The 27,891-nt window shown below is 31.3% G+C and overlaps 1 protein-coding gene across 2 annotated transcripts in view; it reads left to right on the top strand.

The window, feature by feature from the left end:
* The window catches only part of YTHDC2 (YTH N6-methyladenosine RNA binding protein C2), a 76,824-nt gene that overhangs the window by 33,776 nt on the left and 15,157 nt on the right, over positions 1-27,891 (top strand). For both annotated transcript variants that reach the window (XM_074281998.1, XM_074281997.1), the window contains exons 13-23: positions 6,629-6,807; positions 7,056-7,152; positions 7,322-7,409; positions 7,497-7,577; positions 8,791-8,873; positions 15,384-15,489; positions 16,830-16,949; positions 18,388-18,660; positions 20,649-20,775; positions 25,610-25,815; positions 27,046-27,241. In XM_074281998.1, the coding sequence (XP_074138099.1) occupies positions 6,629-6,807; positions 7,056-7,152; positions 7,322-7,409; positions 7,497-7,577; positions 8,791-8,873; positions 15,384-15,489; positions 16,830-16,949; positions 18,388-18,660; positions 20,649-20,775; positions 25,610-25,815; positions 27,046-27,241 (1,556 nt within the window). The remainder of the gene's footprint in view (positions 1-6,628; positions 6,808-7,055; positions 7,153-7,321; positions 7,410-7,496; positions 7,578-8,790; positions 8,874-15,383; positions 15,490-16,829; positions 16,950-18,387; positions 18,661-20,648; positions 20,776-25,609; positions 25,816-27,045; positions 27,242-27,891) is intronic.

The raw sequence follows: 27,891 nt of genomic DNA, 5'->3' as shown, positions 1-27,891 counted from the left end.
AAAAGAGGCTTTTATCAGAAACACTTGCCACAAAAAATTTTTCCCAGGTTTCTGCTTTCCTTCTAATCGTGGCGGAACTAGTTTGTTTTTTGCAAAACCTTTAAAAAATAAAATAACCAAAATTATCCATTTTATATTTCATCATGCTCTCTGTCTCTTGTTTGATCATAAATTCTTTCTCTTTCCATAGATATGACAGCTAAAGTATTCCTTGATCCCCTAATTTATTTTTGTGACTAAAAAATCATATACCTATTTTGATCTTACCTTAATATATGATGTTGATCTCAAATTAATTACTGCCAAAATATTTTCTAGTTTTTCTAATATTTTTTGTCAAATAGTGAGTTCTTTTCCCAAAATCTTGAGTCTTTGAGTTTGTCAAATACCAGATTACTATGGTCATTGTGTGCCTAATCTGTGCCATTGATCACACTATTTCTTATCCAGTACCATATTGTTTTAATAATTACCATTTTATATATTTTGGGATCCGGTATGGCTAAGCAATTTTACTTTTTTAAAAATTGATTTTCTTGGTATTCTTGATCTCTTCTTCGAGATTAATTTTGTCACTGTTTTCCCCAGCTCTGTAAAATAATTCTTTGGTAATTATTTTTGTATGGTACTGAATAAGTAGCTTAATTTGGATAGAATTGTCACTTTTATTATATTATATACATATTATATAATAATATGTATATGTTATTATATTATAATTGGTCTATTGATGTATAATTGAAATTTTTCCAATTGTTAGAATATATTTGTGAAAATCATTTTGTATTGCAGTCATAATTCCTGGGTTTGTCTTGACAGGTAAATTTCCAAGTATTTTATATTATCCACAGGTATTTTAAAATATGGAATAAAAAAATGGAATTTTTCTTTCTAGCTATGTTGGTAATGTATAGAATTGTTGATGATTTAAGGGGGTTTATTTTTTTTATTTAATAGTTTTTATTTACCAGATATATGCATGGGTAATTTTACAACATTGACAATTGCCAAACCTTTTGTTCTAATTTTTCCCCTCTTCCCCCCCCCCAGATGGCAGGTTGACCAAAACATGTTAAATATGTTAAAGTATAAGTTAAATACAATATATGTATACATGTCCAAACAATTGTCTTGCTGTACAAAAAGAATCGGACTTTGAAATAGTGTACAATAGTTCACAATAGTGAAGGAGATCAAAAATGCAGGCAAACAAAAACAGAGGAACTGGGAATTCCATGTAGTGGTTCATAGTTATCTCCCAGAGTTTTTTCACTGGGTGTAGCTGGTTCAGTTCATTACTGCTCAGTTGGAACTGATTTGGTTCATCTCATTGTTGAAGATGGCCACATCCATATTGTTGTTGAAGTATATAATGATCTCCTGGTCCTGCTCATTTCACTCAGCATCAGATCATGTGAGGATCTCCAGGCCTTTCTGAAATCATCCTGTTGGTCATTTCTTACAGAACAATAATATTCCATAATATTCATATACCACAATTTATTCAACCATTCTCCAATTGACGGGCATCCACTTAGTTTCCAGTTTCTGGTCACTACAAAGAGGGCTGCCACAAACATTCTTGGACATACAGGTCCCTTTCCCTTCTTTAAGATCTCTTTGGGATGTAAGCCCAGTAGCAACACTGCTGGGTCAAAGGGTATACACAGTTGGATAACTTTTTGAGCATTGTTCCAAATTGCTCTCTAGAATGGCTGGATGTATTCATAATTCCTCCAACAGGGACCTGTTTTCCCACATCCCCTCCAACATTGCTCATTATCTTTTCCTATCATTCTAGCCAATCTGAGAGGTGTGTAGTGGTATCTCAGAGTTGTCTTAATTTGCATTTCTCTGATTAATAATGACTTGGAGCATCTTTTCATATGGCTAGAAATAGTTTCAATTTCTTCATCTGAGAATTGTCTGTTCATATCCTTTGACCATTTATCAATTGGAGAATGGCTTGATTTCTTATAAATTAGAGTCAATTCTCTATATATTTTGGAAATGAGGCTTTTATCAGAACCTTTGACTGTAAAAATGTTTCCCCAGTTTATTGCTTCCCTTCTAATCTTATCTGCATTAGTTTTGTTTGTACAAAAACTTTTCAATTTGATATAATCAAAGTTTTCTACTTTGTGATCAATAATGATCTCTAGTTCTTCTTTGGACATAAATTCATTCCTCTTCCACAGGTCTGAGAGTTAAACTATCCTGTGTTCCTCTAATTTATTTATAATCTCATTCTTTATGCCTAGGTCATAAACCCGTTTTTACCTGATTTTGGTGTACGGTGTTAAGTGTGATATGCCTAGTTTCTGCCATATTAATTTCCAATTTTCCCAGAAATTTTTGTCAAACATTGAATTCTTATCCTAAAAGCTGGGATCCTTGGGTTTGTCAAACACTAGATTATTAAAGTTATTGATTATTTTGTCCTTTGGACCTAACCTATTCCACTGATCAACTAGTCTATTTCTTAGCCAATACCAAATGGTTTTGGTAACCACTGCTTTATAATATAAATTTACATCTGGTACAGCTAGGCCACCTTCATTTGATTTTTTTTTTCCATTAATTCCCTTAAAATTCTTGACCTTTTGTTTTTATATAAACTTTGTTGTTATTTTTTCTAGATCATTACAATAATAATTTTTTGGTAATCTGATTTGTGTAGCGCCAAATAAATAGACTAGGCAGTATTCTCATCTTTATTATATTTGCTCCCCCTATCCAAGAGCATTTAGTATTGTTCCAATTGGTTATATCAGACTTAATTTGTGTGGACAGTGTTTTGTAATTTTGTTCATATAGTTTCTGATTTTCCCTTGGCAGATAGATTCCTAAATATTTTATACTATCGGTAGTTACTTTAAATGGAATTTCTCTTTGTAACTCTTAACTGTTGAATTTTGTTAGTGACATATAAGAATACGGATGATTTATGTGGGTTTATTTTGTATCCTGTAATTTTGCTAAAGGTGTGGATTATTTCTAATAGCTTTTTAGTAGAATCTTTGGGGTTCTCTAAGTATACCATCATATCATCAGGAGTGATAATTTGGTTTCCTCATTACCTACTCTAATTCCTTTAATCTCTTTCTCCACTCTTATTGCCAAAGCTAGCATTTCTAATACAATATTGAATAGTAATGGTGATAGTGCGCAGAAATAGTAAAGGCTTTCTTTTCAGATCATGATGCAATAAAAACTACATTCAACAAAAAGTTAGGGGTAAATAGACCAAAAAGTAATTGGAAACTAAATAATCTCACCTTAAAGAATGATTGAGTGAAACAGCAAATTATAAACACAATAATTTCATTCAAGATAATGACAACAATGAGACATCATACCAAAATTTGAGGGATGCAGCTAAAGCGGTAATAAGGGGAAATTTTATATCTTTAGAGGCTTACTTGAGAAAGAGAAGATCAATGAATTGGGCTTGCAAATTAAAAAACTTGAAAAAGACCAAATTAAAAACCCCCAATCAAATACTAAACTTGAAATTCTAAAATTTGTTTGATTTTGCCTTCTAAGCTTACAATAATTTTATTGAAGAAAATTTTGGGAAAATGATTTGTATTTAACATAGGATATCCAGTATTTAAAATAAATGAAACTTTTAGCTTAAGGATTTTACTTATAGAATTCTTTTGAATTTATTACCTGTCACAGGTACAACTATACTAAAATAAGCCTATAGAAATATTTTAAACTAGTAGATAACTCCAGATTTTATAGCAAGTTGATATGAACTTACTGTAAAGATGCTTCAAGTGTCTAAATGCAGGACAATATGATCTTTTTAGGCTGAGTTAATGGTTCTGCCAATTTGTGTGCCTTATTGTTAATTCATCATGGCTTTAATAGTTGTTTGGGCATCATCAGCTTTCTGAAAGTTCATTTATTTTTCATGATGTTGTTTTTCAGATTTCCTAGGTGTTCAAATAAAGAAGGTATAAAACTTTGAATTGATATATGGCAATTAAACAACTCATTTTGTTTGTATATATCTTGATCATTATTTAAAAGAAATTCATCAACCTTGAAAACTAAATTAAAAACAAGCTAAATTTATTTAATAAGCTCTTTTAAAAACTAATTATTTTTATTGATTGGTAGGTTGTATTTTTGTATCACATTTTTCAAATTAATTGTTCCTTTACTCCCCTTGGTAATAAGTCCAGCTTTATAAAAATAAGAAACAGATCAACAAAACCAGCTAATGTACTATTTATGTCTAACAGTATTTGGAATATTCTACACATAATCCTTCTTTTTCAGTGAGAGATGGCAAATGTTTTTAGTTTTTTACTTTTTTCCTAGGGTCATGCTTGTTAATCTCAATTATTCAATGTTCAGTTTTGTTTGTTCTATTCCTTTCTTTGTGCTGTTGTAATCATTGTGTATATTGTTTTCCTGATTTTATTTCCGTTATTGTCAGGTCATATAGGCCTTTACATATTTCTCTAATTTTTTTCTTCCTTACAATGCAGTAATGTGCTATTAAATTATTTTCCTAGGTAGTCTCCAATCAATATGTTTCTACTTTATCTTCAGTTTTTTGCTACTCCCCCCAAAAAATCCTACTATAAATATTTTGATTTATGTAGTATATTTCTTTCTGTTATTGCCATTTTGTAGAATATGCTCTTCTGGTAGTATATGTGGATCAAAAGTAATAGACATGGGGTAGCTAGGTGGCTCAATGGATAGAGCGCCAGCCCTGAATTCAGGAGGACCTGATTCCAAATATGTTCTCAGACACATAACACCTCCCAGCTGTGTGACCCTGGACAAGTCAGTTAACCCCACTTGCCTCAGCAAAAAAACAAAACCAAAAAGTAATAGACATTTCTGTAACCCAAATACATCTTAGAACAAAGAAAAGGACAAAGATAATTGTATCAGTTCTTTTTGTGAGGACAAAGAATTGGAAATCGGGATGTCCATCAATCAAGAAATTGCTGAACAAATTGTGGTACATGGTTGTAAGACTGTTGAGTGGGATGCTTTCAAGACAAACTTTGGAAGACTTACATGAACTGATACAAAATGAAATAAACAAAACCGTGAAAACATTATATACAGTAACCACAATACTGTAAGGATGATCACCTATGAAAGCTATTCTCTGGAATACAATGGTCCAAGACAATTCTGAAAAACTTATGATGAAAATTGTATCCACCTCCCCAAAAAGATCTGATAAATTCTTAATGCTGATAGAAACATCTATTTTCTCCTTTCTTTATTAGTCTTTTTTTTTTGGGGGGGGGGGGGCGGGTCTCTGTTTTCTTTTGCCCAGTGGCTAATACGGAAATGTTTTTCATGTCCATGCATTTATAATTGATATCATCCTGCATACTGCTTGTCTTCTTCAGGAAGGGGAAGTGTGCAAGAGAGGGACAGGATTTGGATCTCAAAAATTTTAAATGAATGATTCTTTCTTCAACCTGTTAAAATCACTGCCAAAGAAATCATTTATAAAAAATTTTTTTGGTCTGCATCGTGAAGATTGTATTATAATTCACATTTTTATAGAAATTTAAGGTTCACAAAGTACTTTTCCCATTACAACTCTTTGAAACTGAAGATGAATGTTGTTCTCATTTTGCAGGTAAGGGAATTGGGGCTTAGAGAAATTCAATGATTTACTTAGGGTAATATAATCAGTTAAGGGTGAGAGTCAAAATTTGAACTCAGATCTTCTGACTCCAAGTCCAATGTTCATTCTACCATATCACCTAGCTACACAACACACACACACACACACACACACACACACACACACACACACACACACTTTTTAAACAAGACAGAATATCCTATCATTAAAAATTGCATTTTAAAAAGTTTTCAGTGATATATTCCTCTCTGACTCCACTTTGAGTTTTCTTGGCAAGCCCTAATCAAGTGCCACTTTAAAGAGAAATCAGTAACACAGCCTATTTATAATAGACACTGATTTTACCACACATTAAATAAAACAGCAGTAATACTAATAGTAATTGATGTATACTATGGTTCTGTGCTATATTGTGATCTTAGCCAAGAAACGATAGTATTCTTTGTCTCTACACACACACACACACACACACACACACACATATGTACATATATATATATATATATGTATAAATAGTACTCTATTGCTCTTTTAAAAATATTTTGTAATAAGTTTTCTCTTTAGAAAGGCAAGAAAGCTATCCATAAAACTTGATTAGACCAGGGAACTAGACAAACTGTGGCTTTTTGGTGATCCAAGTACAAAAAGCCCAGCTTTTAGTGCTTTTAAGATTTATAAAGTTATTTTACATATGTGTTATATCTGAGTCTAACCACAGTCCCTATGTATTCATTACTGCAGATACTGTCTCCATTTTAGTAATAAGGAAATTTGACTCCAAACTATAATCCTGTCTTTTATGCCATTTATCTTTAAAGGGACTTCAACTACTTTTGAAACCCCAAATAGCAATTATCATAAGTTTATGTGAATATGCCATCTGTTGGAAAGTATAGTAGTGAAATTTGTAATATAATTTGAGAGAATATTGGTTTTTGGATTTTGCTTTTTATAAGAAATTAACTTTTCTTTATAAAATTTGTTTTTAAGTGCTTCCTTGGAGTTTGGAAATCTAGATGAAAGTTCTTTGGTTCAAGCAAATGGAAGTGATCTCAATGCAGAAGACAGAGAATTACTGAAAGCATATCATCACAGCTTTGATGATGAAAAAGTGGATTTGGATTTGATCATGCACCTTCTCTACAACATCTGCCATAGCTGTGATGCTGGTAAATATGTACTTTTTGTTCAATTTAAGGAACCAAAATAATTCTATTTTAAAATCATTCTTGTTGTTCCATTGTTTATGTGAAGTCACATAATAATGCATTAATAGTCCCCAGAATTACTTTACTACTAAAAATTGTCTATATTTAAGTTGTTTTATATGATGGTAGTAGATCTTCACTAATTATTTCTTGTTTGACTGAAGTTGTATTGAGTTTTGTTGGTCTGTTTTTCTTTATTCTTCCCATAGGAGCAATCTTAATTTTCCTTCCTGGATATGATGAAATTGTTGGACTGAGAGATCGCATTCTGTTTGATGACAAGCGTTTTGCAGATAATACACATAGGTAGAATCATAGAATTTTAGAACTGGAATGGTCCTTAGGGATTATCAAGCCATTCATTTTATATGAAAATAAATTGAAACCCAGAGAAGTGAAGTGATTTTTCTAAGTAAAGCTGAACTTTTCATTGCTAATATTCTTTAATGTATTGTTATGCTGTCACTTTTTGTAGGTATCAAGTCTTTATGCTGCATTCAAATATGCAAACTTCTGATCAAAAAAAAGTACTAAAAAATCCACCCTCAGGTATTCGGAAAATAGTAAGTATCATATAAATTTTTCATTTCCATTCTTAGTAATTTTTTCCTATTTCAAGCATTATTTTAAAAATAACATTCTTATTGCAGATCCTTTCTACCAATATTGCTGAAACCAGCATAACAGTTAATGATGTTGTCTTTGTTATTGATTCTGGCAAAGTGAAAGAGGTATGTTTTGTGGTTGTTATTAGTTCCCGTGTGTTTAGCTATTTTTTATGCATATGACATTCAGATCCTCTATCACCAATTGCTTATTGGACATTTTGTATTACGTGTTTGTCCAAAACTCATTAGTTTTTCCCTCAAACTTCAATATTCTAAATTTCCTATTGCCACTATCCTTCCATTTACTCAGATTCATAACTTTGGTGTCATCCTTAATTCCTTGTTGTGACTCATCCCACATATCCAATTAATTTCAAATTTTGTCATTTTTATCTTCTTTCCTTGTTTAGGCTCTTATCATTTCTTGTATAACTATATATACTATAATTACTTATAGTTAGTCTTAAGATATCTAGTGACTTAGGGTGGCAAGGTGGATGGAGTGCCAGCCCTGGATTCAGGAAGACTTTTCTTCCAAAGTTCAAAATTGGCCTCAGACACTTATTAGCTCTATGACCATGGGCAAGTCTCTTAATCCTGTTTGCCTCAACTGAAATGACTAAACCACAGCAAATTAGTCTTATCTAAATCTCTCCCTATTGCATTGTCTTCCACAAAAGCTACAAAAGTTTTTTCCTAAAGTACAGACTTGATCATGATACCTCTGTGATTAATTTTAATTTGGGGAAGATTTATCACCACTGTGGAGAATAGTATTTACTGGGTTTTAATTTTCTGATCCTGTTTATTTTTATATCTTGTGTTGATCTGTTGTACCAGAAGCCTATCAAAGGTCAGAAGAAAAAGGAGTTTGAATTCTTCATTCTGGGGAAGGGATCTAGTCAACAAGAATTGTTCCCATTCTTAGCATGCCCTGGCAATCAAGAAGAGTATTTCAAATAAACAATAATCATAACCTTAGAACTTTTTGTCTGTACTCCCAGGGAAAATGTAATCCATATAAAAAGTAAATTTAGAAAGGGGAATTGTTAGAGTAGAGCATTGTGCAACAATTATGAGAAATGATAATATTCATTCACCAAAATAGAGCAGCAAGCAATTCAGCATTTTAACTAAAGTTTTTTCTGAGTTGAATTGTTCACAATGTTGCTCATTGGAAAATGATTTTGGATTATTTATTATATTACTCCCTTCCATTACTGTTTCTAAGAGATAGTAAAGATTATGTGTTAAAATAATAGTGATAAAACTCTTTACTATTCCTTGTTAAGGGATTTTCATGCTTTTATATTTGAATGTGAACTAAATATTGCAGAAATCCTTTGATGCCCTAAATTACGTTACGATGCTAAAAATGGTGTGGATTTCAAAAGCCAGTGCTATCCAAAGAAAAGGCAGGTAATGTAGATTTAATGTGGATTTTATTAAATTAAGGATAAATAATTTTGCATGTTGATGTTAAAAATTGATGTTGAAACTTGGATTGAGAGGTAATAAAGTGTAATGGGAGAAACTATAATCAAATCCAATTTTATCATTCACTCTTTGTGACATTGTGCATCACTTAGCTCTCTGGGCTTCACAATTTTCTTCAAAATTAGAGCACTAGTCTATTTCAAGGTTTTTAACTTTTTTGGTGTCATGGGTTTTTTTTTTTTCACCCCATTCTGGTAAATCTTATGGACTCATTGTTAGGATAATATTCTGAAATTCATAAAATAAAATACATAGGATTACTAAGGAAACCAATCAAATTGAAAAATTAAATTTATCAAAACATTTAAAAAAAATAAATTCATGGACCTTAAGTTAAGAATCTCTTGACTAGATGAACTCTTAACATCTTTGTAGATCATCTAACTATGAATTGTCCCCAGATCTCTGTTCTAAACTTTTTTCTTATGCTGTACACTTTCTCATGATTACCTTAGTTTAACTCTATTTCAATGATTTGCAGAACTGTCACATCTTATGAATTTCTGTCTGATATCACTAGCTGCTTATTGAACATTTCTAACTATATGTCCCAGTAATATCTTAAAATCAGGATTCTAAAAACAGACAACATTTTCCCCCACTCTTCCAAATTATTCTATTTCTGTCAAAGATGCCACCATTCTTATAATTTCCCAGTTAATTTCAACATTCTTAATCCCTCACACTTTATATCCCATGTATTCAATTACTATATATTATTGTTTCCACTTTGCATCTCTCATATCTGACCTCTTTTCTCTACTCATAAAGCTCTTTATCATCAAAGTTCAGGTCCTTATCACCTTTTGCTTAAATTAATGGAGTAGTCTCTTAATTGGTTTCCCTGCCCCAAATATTTCATTACTCTAATCCATTCTATATATTACTGTCAAAGTGATTTTCCTTAATTGAATATTTGAGCATAGACTCCCCTACTCTATTCCAATAATTCTCCCCATTACTTCTTAAATCAAATGTAATCTTTTCTTTTTAGCTTTAAAGCTCATCACAGCCTGGCCCCCTCTACCTGCTTTTTTTCACTTTCAGTTTTGTAGCCATTGCAGTCATAAAGACTGAAAATGTTATGTCATGTTTAAGGAATAAGGAGAAGGCCAATTTGGCTAGATCATAAAGTACAAAAGGAGAAATTAGAATAGTGAAATTTGAGTTAAAGATACCAATCAAAAAAGCCAGAACTGTTTAAAAAGGATTAAGAAGTGTAGACAATGTATATAGATGACTTTATTATGCAAGGAATTTGGCTGAGAAAGGGAAAAGAGATATGACTTAAGGGGTGTGGTACAATTTAGTGAAGTTTTTTTTAAAGATGGAAGAGTCCTGAGCATATATAAAGGCTATAGGCAACAAATTAGTAGATGAGAGAATGAAGTTTTGAAAGAGATAGGGATGATTTAGACAGCATAATAATGCTGGGGAAAATGGAAGGGAATAGAACCAAATGCAATTATAAAAGAGTTGTCTTTGGCAAAAAGGGTGACTTTTGTCAAAAGACTTGGGAAAAGGAGAGAAATACTATTCATTGATCCTCATTCACTAGTTGTTCAAGATAAAACACATCTAACTTTTAAAAGCCCTTTTTTTGCTGTCTTTTTATTACTTTTGCCAATGAGAAACATTGAGGTCTTCAGCTTTTGTTGTATATTTCTCTTTTTTTAGCTTTTCCTGAAATATTTATCATTTAAGTCAACAGTATTTCGTTATCTATGATGCTTTTAAGCATAATGTATGTAACTTCCTTGCTTTTATCTTTTGTAATCATGTCCAATTTTTTAGATTTTTGTGCTGTAAAAAATTCTGCTTCATCTCCTCAATTTTATTCAGTTTTAAGCATCTTTGTGCTTTAAGTCTGTTTTTTGCAAACAGCATATTCTCGGAATACACTTTTCGATCTATTCTGCTACCTTCTCTTTTATTATGGTTATGAATATTTTTTTCTAATATATCCTCTTAAAATTTTTTGTCTCTTCCTTGCCTCCCCTACTCACATTTTATAAAGAGCAAAGGATGGAGAAGGAAACAAAATGGGATTGATATTAGTAATACATAATTGAAGTGGTCTCATTCCATTTCTTTGCTCTTCTTTCTTCATTTGGCTTAGAGCCCCTCACTGATTTTTATATTCTTCCCACTTAATCCATATACTGTTTGTATATGTGACTCATTTCCCATAGTTGAAGTTGTTTTGCCTCATTTTTCATATATATGCATATATATTACAGTTTTCATACCTATTTCCTTTTTTTTTTCCTTGCAAACTAAAGTGTGTGTGTATGTGTGTGTGTGTGTGTGTGTGTGTGTGTGTGTGTGTGTGTGTGTGTGTGTTCAATCCTTTTTTTACCCAAATACTTCACTAAATGCCTAATTTCCCTAGTTTTATCTCCATGGTTTTTTATTCTTTTTATGGGAGCTCTTGAAAATAAGTCCTGGCTTTTCGTTTTGTTTTTGCTTTTCTTTGTAACACCATATTTAGCATAGTGCTGCTTAACATAGCACAGTATCTGGCACATAGCAAGCACCTAATAAATATTAGTTGTATCATCAATCCCAATTATAAGTAAGAGTTAAATTATGGTTCCTTCTTTATGTATACACTAATGATTTATTAACTTTCCCTTTTCTTTCTTTCTTAAAATCAAAATAAAACCAAACTACTATTAAGCAGGTGTTTGCCTTTATTTTCTTTGTGGTCCTTGGGACTTTGCAAATCTGTCTCATTTAGCAGATAATTTAGCCTTTTTTAAGAGAAGAAACTGACAGCAAATTGCAACAACAATTTAAAGTGAAAACTCAGTTGTATAGGGGTAATGGGGAAGGTAGTAGTATAATTTATATGCATATATATGTGTATGTATACACACACACACACACACATATATATATATATATATATACATATATATATATATGTATATATGTATATTTATATATGATCTCACCAAAATAGAGAAAAACAATTGAAAAAAATCAGCTTGCCATGAAATTCTGCAAAACTAGATTATTATGGGAACATGTATAGGAAAAAGTTGAAAGAAGACAGCAGATTTCAGCAAATTGTGAAAATTATAATCGTTTTTATGATCATCTAATCCCATTGATGATGAAAATAAATTCTACTACTTTAAAAACCTAATGAAGCAATTGAGAAAGTAACAATGTCAATTTAAGACAATGAAATTCATAAGAATAATAGTGTCTGATCAAATATATGTCAAAGATATCTAGCTGGAAGTGATCATTTTAACGAAATTGAGGACTTAATTTTTAAGGTATCTCAAGTGAAACTGCCAAAAGGATGGAATAATTTTTTGTTAGCCAGTTGTTATCAGTAGTTATCAACCCATACCTTCTTTCTCATGTCTTTAAAATTTTTAAGACTACTTCACAGTATTTATTGAAATGTATTAATAACTGGTGCTTTTTTTAGTCATCAATGTTTACAAGTTGTGGGTTCATAAACCATTTTGTAGCTTTACCATATTAAATAAGTATATTACTTATCAAACACATTTGTGTTAGATTCTGTGTGATTAGATTCTGAATGACATTCTACATGGAATGAATAAGAACTCAACAAATATTATTCAGAAATAACAATATGGATTGAAAATGTTTACAACATGTATTTATCAAAAGTTATTAGACAGTCTTGGGAATCATAAAATAAAGTAGATTAAGTCCAGGAAAACCAATTGTTTCTACTTTTGTTTAATCTATAAAAACTTAATATATCATAGAAACTATGCTTTTAAGAATTATGTGAACAATGAAGAACTTGTATTGGTGGGTAAAAGTAGAGTAGAATGAGATAATAATTAAAAAAAAAATTGAACAAAAAATTTCTCAGAATCAAATGCTACTGCAGAACCTAGATTGTGGGATAGAGTGATCTTAGGATGGGAGAGGAGATTAAAGAAATGTGATAGCTGGTAAATGTAGAATTATAGTTTAAGCTTGGAAGGAACTTAAACTATCACATAATTAGAGAGTTAGAAATGTCCATTTAGTTCAACTCATACATAAAAGGAATCTATAGCAATACATGATAAGATGGCATCCAGCCTCTGCTTAAAGACCTGTGGAATTCTGCTTTTCAAAGCAGTCCCTTTCCACTTAGTGAAAACTTTCATTGTTGGAAAGTTTTTCTTTCTGAGATATACCTTAAATTTGCCTCTTTACATCTTCAATTTCTAGGTCTGTCTGCTGGGGGCAAGTTGAATAAATCTAATCCCTTATCCACATCCTTATCCTTATCCTTATCCTTCAAATACTTGAAAACAACTATCACATGTTCTTAGATGCTTTTCTTATCTGTTTCCTGTTCCTTTAAACTTCATATAACTTGTGCTCAAGGCCCATCCTAGTTACCTTCAGATGTGCACCATAATCAAAAACCTTTAAAAGCTTAAACACTTAAAATGACCTTAGAAGCCTTGAATGCCCCTTTATTTTACAGATGAGGAAAACAAGGCAGAAAAGTTAGTGACTTGTATAAGTAACAGGGTTAGAAATATTTGAACATTTTCTTTCTTCATTTTTCAGTCATATCTACCTTTTTATGACCCCATTTGGGTTCCCCCCCACCCCTTGGCCAACATACTAGAATGATTTGCCATTTCTTTTAATGAGGAAACTGAAGCAAACAGGGTGAAGTGACTTGCCCAGGATCACACAGCCAGTACTTACCTAAGACCAGATTAGAACAATGATTCCCACCCTACTATCCACTGCATCATCTAGCTGTCCCAGATATGATCATAAGTCATCTTATTTCCATGTCATTGCACCATACTATTCTTTATGAAGTCTGATAAAAATACTGTACAGTGGGATTTTCACTTTCCTGTTCCTAGATCTTTACAGCCCAAAATCACGTTAACTTTTTTGACTGCCATTTCTCTCTACTGATTCATAGTGAATGTGCAAATCATTAAAATTCCCTGTTTTCAGAATTCCTTTTTGAAAAATCATTTTCAGAATTGCTGCCTAATCATGCCTTCATCCATTTTGTACTTCTGAAGTTGTTTTTATTTTGGTTTGGTTTTTGTCCCCAAATATAAAACTAATCCTATTAAATTCTGATGCTCTAGCATATTCAGATTAACCTTGGATCCTCATATTTTCAGCAGATGTAATAACTATCCTCAATTTGGTCTCATAAGCAAAATTTGATGAACATGCTATCTATGTCTTCACTTAAGTAATTAATAAAAATGTAAACAGCACACAACTAAGCAAACATCCTTAGAGTAATCCTTTGGAGACATTTTTCCACATTGATATCAAACCTTTGGCAAATATTCTTTTGAGTTTGGCCAGTCCATCTGATTGTATCATTACTGGTTAATCTATATCTCTCTCCACCTTTTTCAGAGGAATAGCATTATCTAAAGTTTAGCTTAAATCTAAATAAAATATAGCCTTGGCACTCCCCTTATTTACAAGTTTAGTAATCTTTTAAAAATGAAAATGAAGTTAGTCTTCCTTTTCCAGATGTTCACCAGCTACTTTTTTAAGTTATTCATTTAAAAAAATTTCAGGACTGAAGTCAAACTGACTTCTAAAACCATTATAATTAAGACTATTCTTCCCTCTTTTGAAAATCCAGAAATTTGCCCTTCTGTATTCTAATAGTTCCTTTCCCTTTTTCCATGACCTTTCAAATATAACTGATAGTGGCTCAGCAGCCAGATCTATCTGTCCTTTCAGGACTGAAGGATGTAATCAATCTGTGCTAATTATCTAAAAATCATCAAGGACAGATAGATACTCTCTTACTATCTCCTTATATCACTTGGTTATAAGTTCTGTTATTTTTGCTCTGTAATTCCAGTGTTAAAATTAATTTTCTTTTGAGGAGAAAACATAAACAAGAACTAAGTAGGGCTACTTTTTCTATGGTCAGTTATTGTTCTGTTCATCCCAAGCAAAGGCTATTTTTTATCCCCTTTTTTTCTCCCTTAAAAAATGTCCTTTTTACCTTGACAGCCTCAGCTTATTTTGAGCTGTATCATTATTAAATTGAATTGAACCTTAGAGATTTTCCAGTCCATTTTACAAATGAGGAAACTGAGGCCCAGAGAAGTCGAGTGATCAAGTAGGTATTGAATAATTGAATTGAACATTTGTGATTACTAAATTAAATTGCCCTTCAAATTAGTCTTTTTTTTTTACTGATTAGGCAAATTATTCCAAAGAAGTCATCTTGAAAATAAATTTTGAATTCATTAGAATAATATATATTTTAATTGAAAGGATCTTATTGACCAACATAATTTATTTAGGAAACATTTACTTGAAAAATCACAAGCCACTTTCCATTCCATTGTATCATTAAAAGACAAATATTTGAATTTTTCGTGAATTTACACATATTTTATATACTCAGTCTCTGTTTTACATTTTATTCCTAAGGGCGGGGAGATGTAGGCCTGGAATCTGTTTTCGTCTCTTCAGCAGACTTCGATTTCAGAATATGTTGGAATTTCAGACACCAGAACTTCTGAGAATGCCACTGCAGGTGAGAATTTGATTGAAAACTTTGAACAATAGAATTCACTGATAATGAATATGCAGGTGTGAGTTATGTTTTTATTAAACTAAATATAAAATAAGAAGAAATAGAAAAATAGGAAAAGAAAAAGACAGAAGAAGAAAATTAAAAATAAAAACAAAAGATTGTTGTACCCTGCAGAATAGCAGAGGTTTCAAAATATGTAACAATTTTCTCTTCAAAAAAGCATATACAGTAATAGAAGAGATTATATTTATGACTGTCCTTTTCTTTGTTTCTTTATTATTGGTAATTCTTTTGTTCTCTGCTGTGCACTTTTTACTTTATTTATTTATTTGCCTCTTTCATCTTCTCTACCTACTCAAAGCAGACTACAGTTAAGCCCAGGTATATTTATATACATATACATACATACACATATTCACATATACAAACATACATACATGTATACACATATTCACATATACAAACATACATACACGTATACATATTTTCACATATCTGAACATGCATCCAAAACTATTATTATATAGATTTCTCTCTTGATTGAATTTTAAAATTTGACTTTATCTGAGATCAATGAGTACTTAGTCCTACTTTTTTTTTCTAATAAATTTTATTCCTAATCTTTATTGTAGTATGTGTATCTCTTTTATTTCCTATTCCTGCTAGCTGTGACTTACTTTGAAGAAAACATAATTTCAAAAATTCTAAACTCACAAAGCAAATATTTTAGAAATGTTTATTTGCATTACAAAAGAAGATTTCATCCTTTACAAGTTTTTTTTAGTTATTGCTATCATTTCTATAGTAAATTTTCAATAGTTTCAGTTTATGGGAAATACTTTACATATAACTATTCAGCAGTACGTTTCTTAAGTTTATTTCTATATCATTCTCATGTTCTCAATTGTTTTCAAAGATAAATAAACTAAAGTCATTTCATGTATCAGGGACTTTGTTAATTTTTAAGAAATACATTGTTTCCCCCATTTCTAGTACATTAGGTCATCTTTTGTGTTATCAGTTCTTGCCACTTCAATGTTGTAGGAATATTGATCTAACAAAGACATCCCCTCCCCCTCCCATCTAAGATAGGTAAGCCAGCAATTATTTTTAGATACTTGTCAAATTCTGTAGGATCTGCTTTTTCTATGTTTATAGCTACTACAAAAAAATATAATCTAGAATTTAATTTAAAACTATATGCTTTTTAAAATTTTATTTTAGAGTTTATTTTTAAAAATCATATACTGCTTTGGTAATTGGGCAAAATTCCAAAAGTCAATGTTAGAGGCTAATTTTATTGCTTTTTTCAAAATATATTTGCTGATTTTGATTTACAGGAACTTTGTTTACATACCAAACTATTAGCACCTATTAACTGTCCCATTGCTGACTTTCTTATGAAAGCCCCAGAACCTCCACCAGCTTTGATTGTTAGAAATGCTGTTCAAATGCTCAAGGTAAGTATTTTAATAGCAGTAGTTAATCTGTAATTGCTTTTTGTGGTCTTTTGTATAACTCTTTGTCTTTTAAAAATTACATTTTTATTGATATCTTTTATTTTTAAATCACCTACATTTCCCCCTGTACCCTTTCCATATTCCCCTCCCAGAGAGAGCTGTCTTATATAACAGAATATTAAAAAAATAATAATAAAAAGAGGAAGAAAAGACAACAGCAAAATCAATCAATATAATGAAAAAAAAATCTGAAATTACATACAGTGTTCCACAGTTATGGATCTCCCATCTCTGCAAAGAAGTTGAGGGTAGAAGGTGTCTTCTTATATCTCTGAGTCTTTGCTTATTTTTTGTAATTTTGCAACATTCACTTTCAATTGTTATGTAGTTGTTTTTTTCCATTTACATTTCTATAGTCATTATGTATATTGCTTTCTTGGATCTGTTTGCTTTACTCTGCATCAGTTCATATAAATCTTTCTATATTATGTCTTCATTATATTTATCTTTTTTTAATAGTACAGCCATACTCCATTTCTTTCATATGCTACAATTAACCATTTACTAATTTGTAGACATCTATTTTGGGATCAGTTCTTTGCCAAGACAATAAGTATTGCTATAATTATTGTGGTGTATATAGGAATTTTTTTTTAACATCTTCCTTGATATAAATGCTTAGTAGCTTTCCAAAATAGTGATAACTCTTGTAATTCATGTAATTATTGTAATTCATAACTGTTCTAACAATAAATTAGTGCCTAGTGTATGCAGTCCCAACAGTGACCATTTGCTTTTTTTGTTACCTTTGCCTATTTGCTGAGTGTGTGGTAAAATCTCAGGGTTTTTATTTGCTTTTCTCATTATTAGTTATTTGGAACAGTCTTTCATATAATTAATAAAGATTATTTTTAAGTAAAAGGATGATTAACAATAAAAATAAAGTAATATTTTACCTTTTAAATAAATGTTTTTGAAGCAAATTGTCATGTTTCTTTTAAGAAGATAGAAAAATAATGTCCCTCTTGAAACATTTGAAAGGTTTCCATGTGGAAAAGAGATCAAACTTAACTCACTCTAGCTACAGAGGAGAGACTAGATTCATTGGATAACAATTTTAAGGAGGTAGATTTATCTGAGTATAAGAAAGACTTTTCTAATTCTTAGGGGTGTCCAAAAAAGTGTAATGGACTCCCTTATAAACAAACAAGATTCTCTTCATTCCAAGTGTTAACACAAAGACTTGATGGACCCTTGTTAGGACTCTTGTAGACAAGATTTGTGCATTTATTAAGGAGCTGCACTAGATTACTGTGAAGGTCACTTCTGAGAAATAGTGATAAAATATTTTATTTTGTTTTCTTTAACATTGGCATATAATTTTGTTTAATATGATTAATTACCTGGCTAATTAAACTTGGCTTTGTCATTTATTTAGACAATAGATGCCATGGATACATGGGAAGATCTGACTGAGCTTGGATATCATTTGGCTGATTTGCCAGTTGAACCTCACCTTGGTAAAATGGTCTTGTGTGCTGTCGTTTTGAAGTGTCTGGACCCTATCCTTACCATTGCCTGTACTCTAGCATATAGAGATCCTTTTGTGCTACCCACACAAGCTTCTCAAAAGCGTGCAGCCATGCTGTGTAGGAAACGTTTTACAGCAGGCACCTTTAGCGACCATATGGCACTTCTGAGAGCTTTTCAGGTATTGTCATTTAATATACAGGAAGTGTACAAGTTTTTAGAGATTTCAGGTGTACATAACATGGGGGAGATAAAACTTAAAATCTCAAAAGTATTTAGTCACATTTACCATATGTTATGTGCATTACTCTTGCTAAAATCCTTTTTTGTACATATTGAATACTTGGAAGTTATGGCAGTGCAACAAAAGCTCTTAAAGCAAACTACAAAGACTGAGTATTAGCCCAGTAGTATTTTTTGAGTTCTAACATGTCACATTTTGAAAAATTCATCACTAGAAGGTTGACCTTCAGATGATGGGTATCTTTGATTACAGAAACTCAGGAAATTATCTACTGAAATATGCTTGTGATATATATATATATATATATATATTTGTAGAAGGGGAATATCTGTATTCATGAAATCACAACTCTAAAAATATTTAAACATATGTTACCTTAACCTTTTTTTGTAATAGTAATTTCAAAAAAATTGAATAATAATATTTGAACAATAACTTGTGCATTAAGGAGTATTAGTATCTCTTTTTGCTTTTAATACTGTAGCTCTTAGTGAGATAGTGCGATATGATGATTACAGGATTGTTCTTGGATGCAGAAAGAGCTAAATTTGAATTCTACTTGTGTAACTTAGTAGCCCTGTGATCATAGGTATGTCACTTGACTTCTCTGAACCCCAGACAACTCCCCAAGGCCAAGTCGACAATTTTATGTAACAAACGTTTATTTAGTATATGTGCCACAAAACTGTCCTAGGTCCCAAGTAATAAAATAGCCCCTTCTCTCAAGGAGCTTATGTTTTCTTGGGAGCATATAAGATGTAAGGTAAGTATATACATATTTATTTGAGGATAGGGAGAGCCCTAACAATTAGGAGTGGTGAAAAGGTCAGGAAAGCCTAAGGAACCTGGCCAAAACACTGAGTTTCCTTCCTGGACATCTTGTGATCTCTTATTTTAATTCTGTGTTATTTCTGTACCATTTTTTAAAAAGTTTTCTGATATAATTGCACATACATCTAGTACCCAGTAAATAGAGTAAATGTTTTTGGTTCACATGGTGTTCATGGAGCTAGCAATGATTATTGTATAGTTGAAAATTCAATATATGCCTATTAATTACAAAGAATTATTAGCTGATGGGACCATTAGATTACTAAATATCATTACCTGCCTCTAGATGGATAAGCACAATAGAAGGAATATTGAAATAATGTTTTCTTTAGTATTTTTTATTTTAATTTGCTTCTGTTCCCTCAAAACAGAATTTGGTTAGAAAAGAATGGCATGGGGTCAAGAGGACTTTGTAATTTCTTTGGCTTCCTACTTTTGCTGCTACTCTGCTTCCTACTCTTTTTTTCTAGAGCACCTTCCATTTTACTGCATAGACAGTTTACAAAATCCTTACTTTTCAGTTCCCATCAAGGAAGGTGAGAATTATGGCTTTGCCCTAAGTAACCTATGGCTGCTATAATTTTTGCAGTATATATTATTTTGAAGTTCATTAGAGATTGGATATTCCTCAACCCTAAAAGAACAAGAGAATGAATGAACCATCAATTACAATGTATAATTTTTTTTTGAATGGCAATAACTGAAAGTAAAAAGTAAATTAAATATTGTTGGGCCTTTCTCAATTTGGGGCTTAAGGTAACTTGTTTACATCATTGATGCCCTTCCCTGCACTTAAAGAACAATTTAAGAACCTTTTGCTTCATTTGATAAATTAGAAGATAACAAAGTCAAAGAATTTGAGAGTTAAAAGGGACCTTACTGATCAAGTAATATATGAAGAGGTTCCTTTCTTGAAGATCTCTAAATATGCTAAACTAGCATCTTAATTTTTTTAAGTTAATTAATTTTAATTTTAAAAGTTATTTAAAATATCAGAAGAAGAAAAGAAAAATAGAGTGAGATGAATTAGATCTTAGTTTTCAGTAATACTGCCTTGCATGTGTCCATTAAGTATTGTTTAATCTTTTCTGTAGGCATGGCAGAAAGCAAGAAGTGATGGCTGGGAAAGAGCTTTTTGTGAAAAGAATTTTCTTTCACAAGCTACAATGGAAATCATCATAGGCATGAGAACTCAGTTGCTTGGTCAGCTTAGAGCATCAGGTAAAGTACTAAAGTAGTTACGATATTGAGTGTAAAATTGGTTCATAGTTATGTTATTTTTATTCATGATGGGTTAATTTTGCTATACAGGATACCTATCAGGTTGCACATGTAAGATTTAACAAAATGTTTTGTGGAATTTTTCTTGTCTATCTTATATTTTCTCCTTTTTAATTGGTATTGAAACATCTGAAATTGTAATAAATCAACAAAATAATGTAATGGCATTTTCTCTTTATCCCCCATTCCTTTCTTTTTCCCTTCTTTTTCTCTCCATATACACATATACATACATATCTTGTAGCAAATATCTCATGGCCAACATTTTGACTTGGGAAATTGTAAAAGTTAAAATTTACTTACTCCTTACAGTGAAAAAGGTTAATGCCACACTTCCATGCTTTCTCATCCTGTATGATACTTTTCTACCTGCTATATATTTTCCAGAAGGGTCTACCTGATATGCTAAAGGCCTTCTTTGCCTTCTCCTGACATTAATAATATGACTACATCTGTTTGTCTTTATCCATTCCATGTGTTATGTTTTTATATATTTCCTCTTTTATTCCATTTCTTCTTCCATGTTTTTCACTGGTTTCGTATATCATGGCCTGCTCACACCCATATATTTTTCCATTCCCCTCTGAGATTTTTATTTTCAATCATTTAGTTTCATTTCTTATTGCTTTATAATGCCACCATATAATGTTGGTGTTAAAAGGATAGACCTTTATTTTCATGGGAAACCTTAAAATTATTAAAGCAGCTTTTCTGTTTCCCAGAGGCAATTCAGGCCACTCTATACTTGCTCAATTCTGGTCTAAAACATTGCATTGCCTGTCCAAAATATATTAATGGATGAGTTATGTAGCTTGTGCAAATACATATAGTAATTTGTGTAATAGACAATCTTCATGTATTTGGTCTTTTTCAGTGTGAATGATCAGGCCTTTTTTCCCCCTTTTGAGTGGTGATGGCTCTCTTCCAGGAGGTATCACAGTAATCTAAGACTAGATGGAACCAATACAATGTCATATGCAAACAGTAGCATCTGGAGAACTTCATTATCCTGTTTCAATTTATACTCTGCGTAGGATCTCCTCCATCACAATGACTAATGCCTATGGCGACCATAGATTTCTCTCTCTTTATACTTCACCAGATATTTATAATGAGAAGATCAAGAAACAGAGTTATTTCTGTTATATCTTTCAAAGAACCTAGAATTATTAAAATTTTGGATGGAATATTTATACCTGGCTGGAAGAAATCTTTTAAGGTAGCTTTTTGCTTTACTGAATCACATGTTTTTTTCATAATCCACAAATAAATACAATGGGGTCTCTATCTTTTTATCTATATCTAATATCTATGTATATAGATATTTATGTATCTATAAATATAAATATTTACATATCTATATTTTAATGTTATAAAATAATAAAAGATGTGACCCATTGTTGAATATTGCTTATGAAGCCTACCTATTATTAATTACCTTCATCAAGAATGCCTTTAATTTGTGCAAAAAATGACTTTCATAAAGATTTCATAATGAAAGAAAGTAGTTATAGGTATATTCTTGGTCACGTTTTCTTTTATTATTAATAAGATCTGAAATGTTTTCAGCATCTTTGATATTTCCCCTTCTTTAAATCATAATTGTTTTACCTTCAGTATGTTTTCTTACATATACATTTTGTTCAATTTTACTGCATTTCTAGTCTGTTTTGTTCAGTAACATTTCTGCCTCACCTATAAAGACATCTCGGATTGTGGTATTAAAGTACTAGCTCTATTTTGCTTGATATGGTAAGATGATCTTTGCAGATTTTTCCCATTTTTTTTCCATTTGTTAACTTTCCTTTTATTTTCATCTTCATATGTCCTTAAGATAACTTTGTATCATTCGAAATTTTTGCCAAGCTTTCTTTACCTTAGTTTTAACATTGTTTTCTCTTAGTTTATGATACAATACTATTCATAGTCACCTGTCATTTTCATAAAATTTCACAAATGACTATATTCTAAACTGTTATAGTTTTGGCTGTCATCTATCTCTAAATTAAGTCGAGAGTTTCATGACTGAGGAACATTTTAGACTCTTGTTGGTTTTGTTATGGCTAGTGTTTACATTGGTTAAACTTTAAGATAATTTTTTTTTCTTATGTTGATGTCTTTTCTCATCTGCTTCCTATTTTTCATTATCAGCTATTTTTTAAATGGTTCAAAATTGAATTGTTTTAATTATATGTCATAATTTTTTCAAGTAATCTTTTTATGATCACTTCTTCTTTAGCAAGTTCAGTGCCTCACTTTACATACATAGCTGGTTCAAGTATAACTCCCACATCAATAATAAATCTTTTCCTTTATTAAAATGCAATTGATTTCCTTGTTAATATTATTCAGTGTTTGATTATTTTAATTGTACCAGTTCTTTTCTTGATGAAAGTGTTTACATATAAAGTTTAAAGGTTTCTGTATAGTTGGTACCTTTGACCTCTCTCATTTCCTTTTGAAACATGTTTTGCCATATATCCCATCATCTTCACTTTTTCCAGTCATTTCATTGAAGTCAATAAGTATCAGTACTTTTTGATTTAAGTTGGACGTTTTTATCAAGTTTTACATATAATTTTTCTATCTCTTAAACTTCTGTTGATTGCATTTTTTTGTCCATTTCACAAATTCTATTTTTCAATGAATTGGATTTTTTTCATATCTATTTTGTAAGAAGTTTATAGGCTTATTCCATTTCATCAAATCTATTTTGTAGCAAGTTTTCTTCAGATAATTTCTGTTTGTCCTTTTCCATACCCTCTTGCAAAGATATTTCCTTTTCCCATTTTTCTTCTAATTCTTTTAAGATCCTTTTTGAATTCTTCCAAGAAGGCTTTGTGAAGCATATCTCCCTTTGGGACTTCATCTAGGGTTGACTTGCCTTTGGAAACCTCAGGGTTTTAGGTCTTTTCTCTCTTTCTCCATAAAAGTTGTCTGTGCTCAGTTCTTTTTGCTTTTCTGTTCATTTTTTTTTTAAGGGTTGAGATCTGCTTTTAAGGCACCGGAGCAACAACTGCTTTAGTTTGCCCTGGGGCCAGTGTTTCTCACTGATTTCCGTTTCTGGGTAATCAAGGCTTTTGGGTGTTTTGCAGCAAATCTAATAAGCCACCCATCTGAAACCAGAACAGAGTGGCGTAAGAGGCTCATGGAAGATTCCCAGGTGTGAAGCTGCAATGCTTTGACTCCCCACCCCAACTCCTTGCATGGTGGTTAGACCTCAGCACACTGTCCTCTGCCCTTTTGAAACAGACTTGTTATGAAGTTATTTCAAAGTATCTTCTTCTGGGAATGTGTTGTACTCCAAATATTTGTGTGTTCCCTCACTACAAAACCAGTTTAGAGGCTTAATCTGCTGTTGGTTTGAGAGGAGAATCAGAGGAGGTCACAGAAAGTCGTGTCTGCTCTCCATCATCTTGGCTCCACCCTCCATCTTTTAAACTTTGTGAGAAGAATTGATACATAAGTTATTTTCATAGTGTTCTTTTTGCATGAATATTAGAATACGAGTGGTGACCAACTATTCTGTAAAATAATGTTTCTTTTTGTTTTGGGGCATATAGCAAATTCTTTTTTTTTTTTTTTTTTTTGAGAAGAAACTAAAGTATACCTTAATTTTGCTGCAACTTTTTAATTTATTTTTTTCTTTTTTATAGCAGAATTATTATTAGTCAACTTTTCTAACATTACATCCATTCAATGGTCATTTACAAGAATCATTTAAAGTACCAACAGCTAAGTTAATGTTGATAGGCAGTTGAAAAATTGATTCTTTGTACTTTCTGCCATTTTGCCATTGTCAGTGCAGAAGTAGAAGGAAGTAGTCTGGAATCAATAACTTTTACATTTTTGTGTTTCAGTGATTGGTATGGTCAGAGAAGTAATCACTTAAGTAGACCACTTTTTAAGCAACAAGCTTTGTATTTAGTTAGATTGGTTCTTGAATAAGATTTATTCTTTTTCTAGAGCAGTACTTGAGGCATTTCCAGTGTGGTAGAATCTGCTGAAACATATTCCTATTCTTGAGCCTTTAAGAACCCAATATAACCCCAAAATAAGATATTATGGAGATTAAAATAAAATTGGTAAAGATTTTTAAAATCACCTATTTGTTAAACAGCACTAAATGCCTATTTTTGTTGTTCTTTTTAAGAGAACATTTAAATTTCGGTTTCCTTCTAGAATATTAACTTTGAATCAGTTACTGAAGATGGCATTTCAGTGAGGAGAAATACTTCCAGACCCCCCAAAAAATGCTATTAGGATGGAATAAAGTTTTATAAGAAAGGAAAAAAAGTTTTGATGATTTCATTTTGTATTGTAGCCAACATATAATTTATTTTGATCTCGAAAATGTTCGGTTGTCCATTTGTGGTAGCACCTAGTAATTGATAATGGTCAAGATCTAATATTTCAAATAATAAGTAGGAGAGATCTTAGGACACCATTTATTCTCAGCTGCTTACCTTTGTCTTGGATGACTCAAAATTATGGTATAGGGATCATAGAATGATGACATGTAGGAAAATATTTCGTCAAATCCATTTATTTTATAGATTAAGAAACAATCCCAAGAGTTTGTGACTTTGGTTTATTAAGGTTACAGAATTTACTCATGAAATGCTTTTCCTAATTTAAAAGTTTTCAAGGCAAGGATATATCATAAATCCTTATATATACATATCTATATTTAATTTAATAGAAAGAAAAGAATAAGCTTTTGTTCAGTTTAGGAATAATTTATAATGTATAAATGGGTTTTTCTCCATTCTAGGTTTTGTTAGAGCACGAGGTGGTGGTGACATTCGGGATGTTAACACAAATTCTGAAAATTGGGCTGTAGTTAAAGCTGCATTGGTGGCAGGCATGTATCCTAATTTAGTTCATGTGGACAGAGAGAATGTAGTATTAACAGGACCAAAGGAGAAAAAAGTACGGTTTCATCCAACTTCTGTTCTCAGTCAACCTCAATATAAAAAGGTAAATTCTTCATTTCACATTTAGAATGCAGAAAAAAATAGAATAAAATTTAGCTCAAGAATAGAAAACCAACAATCAATATATTTCCTTTCTTTTGGAATTGAAACATTTAACTATGTAAGATTAAACACTAGTAAAAAGCAGATTTCATAAAGAGATGAGAGAACTAGAGTGAGTGTTTTAAAATTAAATCTCAGGAAATATAGATTTCAGAGTTGGGGTAATAATGTATATGTTAGAATACATATGTATTTCATGAAGAAACATTTTGAAATATTAAAAGTTAAAATATTTTTATAATTCTTAATTTTATTTCTAATTTCTCAAATAAAACAAGTATTACCATAACATAGCACAATAAAAAGGTGATTGTATGTGAAACTGCATATGTTATATCCAACTTGCTTTTCCTTTTAAATATACAGCACAATTATCAAGCGAATTTATTTTCTTTTTTTTTCTTCCTCCCCCACACCCTGGAGATAGCTACCATTCAACACACACACACATTCAGAGATATCACAAACATATATGTAAAATTATTCTATGCATGCTTCTGTTTATCAGTTCTGTCTCTTAATGCAGATAACATCTGAAAGTATTCTCCCGGTTTTGGTCATTTTATTCATTATTTTATACAAATCTTTCCATATTTTTTTCCTAAAATCATTGAGCTCCTTATAATAGTTACTCCATCACAATCATATACAACAGTTTGTTTAGCCATTCATCATTTGATGGACATCCATGACATTTCCAGTTCTTTGCCACTACAAAGAGAGCTACTATGAACATTTTAAACATTACAAAGATTTCCTGATTTGATAAAAGGTCAAAAGATATAAACAGGCAATTTTCCAGTAAAGAAATCAAACAATTTATAGTCAAGTTTTTAATGTTCTAAATCATTATTGTTGAGGGAAATGCAGTTTAAAACAATCTTGAGAAACAGTCCTTAATGGATTGGCTAAAATGATAGAAGTGGAAAGTGGCAGATGTTGGGGAGAATGTGGAAAAAATTGGGTACCAATTCATTGTGAAATTTTGAACTGCTCCAGCAATTTTTGAGAGAATCTGGAATTATGCCCAAAAAGTTGTTAAATAATCTGTCTCATTTGACTCAACAATACTATTACTTGGTCTGTTTTCAAAGATATTTTTATAATTTTGTAATTATATATTTTAGTTTTTATAATTATATATACTTTTTTTTGTGTGTGATTTTACCAGATTCCTCCAGCTAATGGCCAAGCAGCAGCTCTTCAAGCACTCCCCACAGATTGGCTTATATATGATGAAATGACCAGAGCACACAGAATAGCCAATATCCGATGTTGTTCAGCTGTAACACCTGTCACTGTTTCAGTATTTTGTGGGCCAGCAAGGTTGGCAAGTAATGCTCTTCAGGAACCTTCATCTTTTAGAGGTAAATGTATGCTGAGTTGAATAAAACTCAGTATTATAATTAAAAGTTCTTATTAAAACAAGAATATTATGAAGTGAAAAAAAATTATCCAGTGACTATCATGTGTAAAGTGCAATGTAAAAGTTCTTTCCCTTTATATTTTCTCATGAGACAAATGTATACCCAGTTTAATAGGTCATACTGTGCTATAAAGTCATAATGTACTAGAAAGGCTTTGAGTATGATCTCAGCAGCAGAATGAATCACCTTTCTAAGAACCTATTTAGCTAAGGAGAATCACTAGCACGTTGTCCACTTGATGATAAATTCATTGAATAGGCCAAACAAATGAAAAAAGAAAAATGCAAATTGACCCTTAGTCCTTGAATTGACAGAGTTCTGAAAGAGTTCTGAAAAAGTGAACAGAGAATATTAAGAATTACACAGCTTTTAGACCATCTCTCAATTTTAATTTAGCTCTAAATATGAAATCTTTGACCAGTATCAAAAGAGTAGGTATACTAATTGAAGAACTGAATCATATCAATGACAATATTTTCATTATAAATTAAAATCATAAAAAAGGGAAATTGCAAATTGAAGAATTAATGAAATGACTTTCATTAGGTGTCCAAAGGCAACAAAAAACATCATTTCATAGGATAGTATTT

This window comes from Sminthopsis crassicaudata, chromosome 1 (assembly GCF_048593235.1).
Source record: "Sminthopsis crassicaudata isolate SCR6 chromosome 1, ASM4859323v1, whole genome shotgun sequence".
NCBI lineage: Eukaryota > Metazoa > Chordata > Mammalia > Dasyuromorphia > Dasyuridae > Sminthopsis > Sminthopsis crassicaudata.
This window is presented reverse-complemented; position numbering and strand designations above follow the sequence as displayed.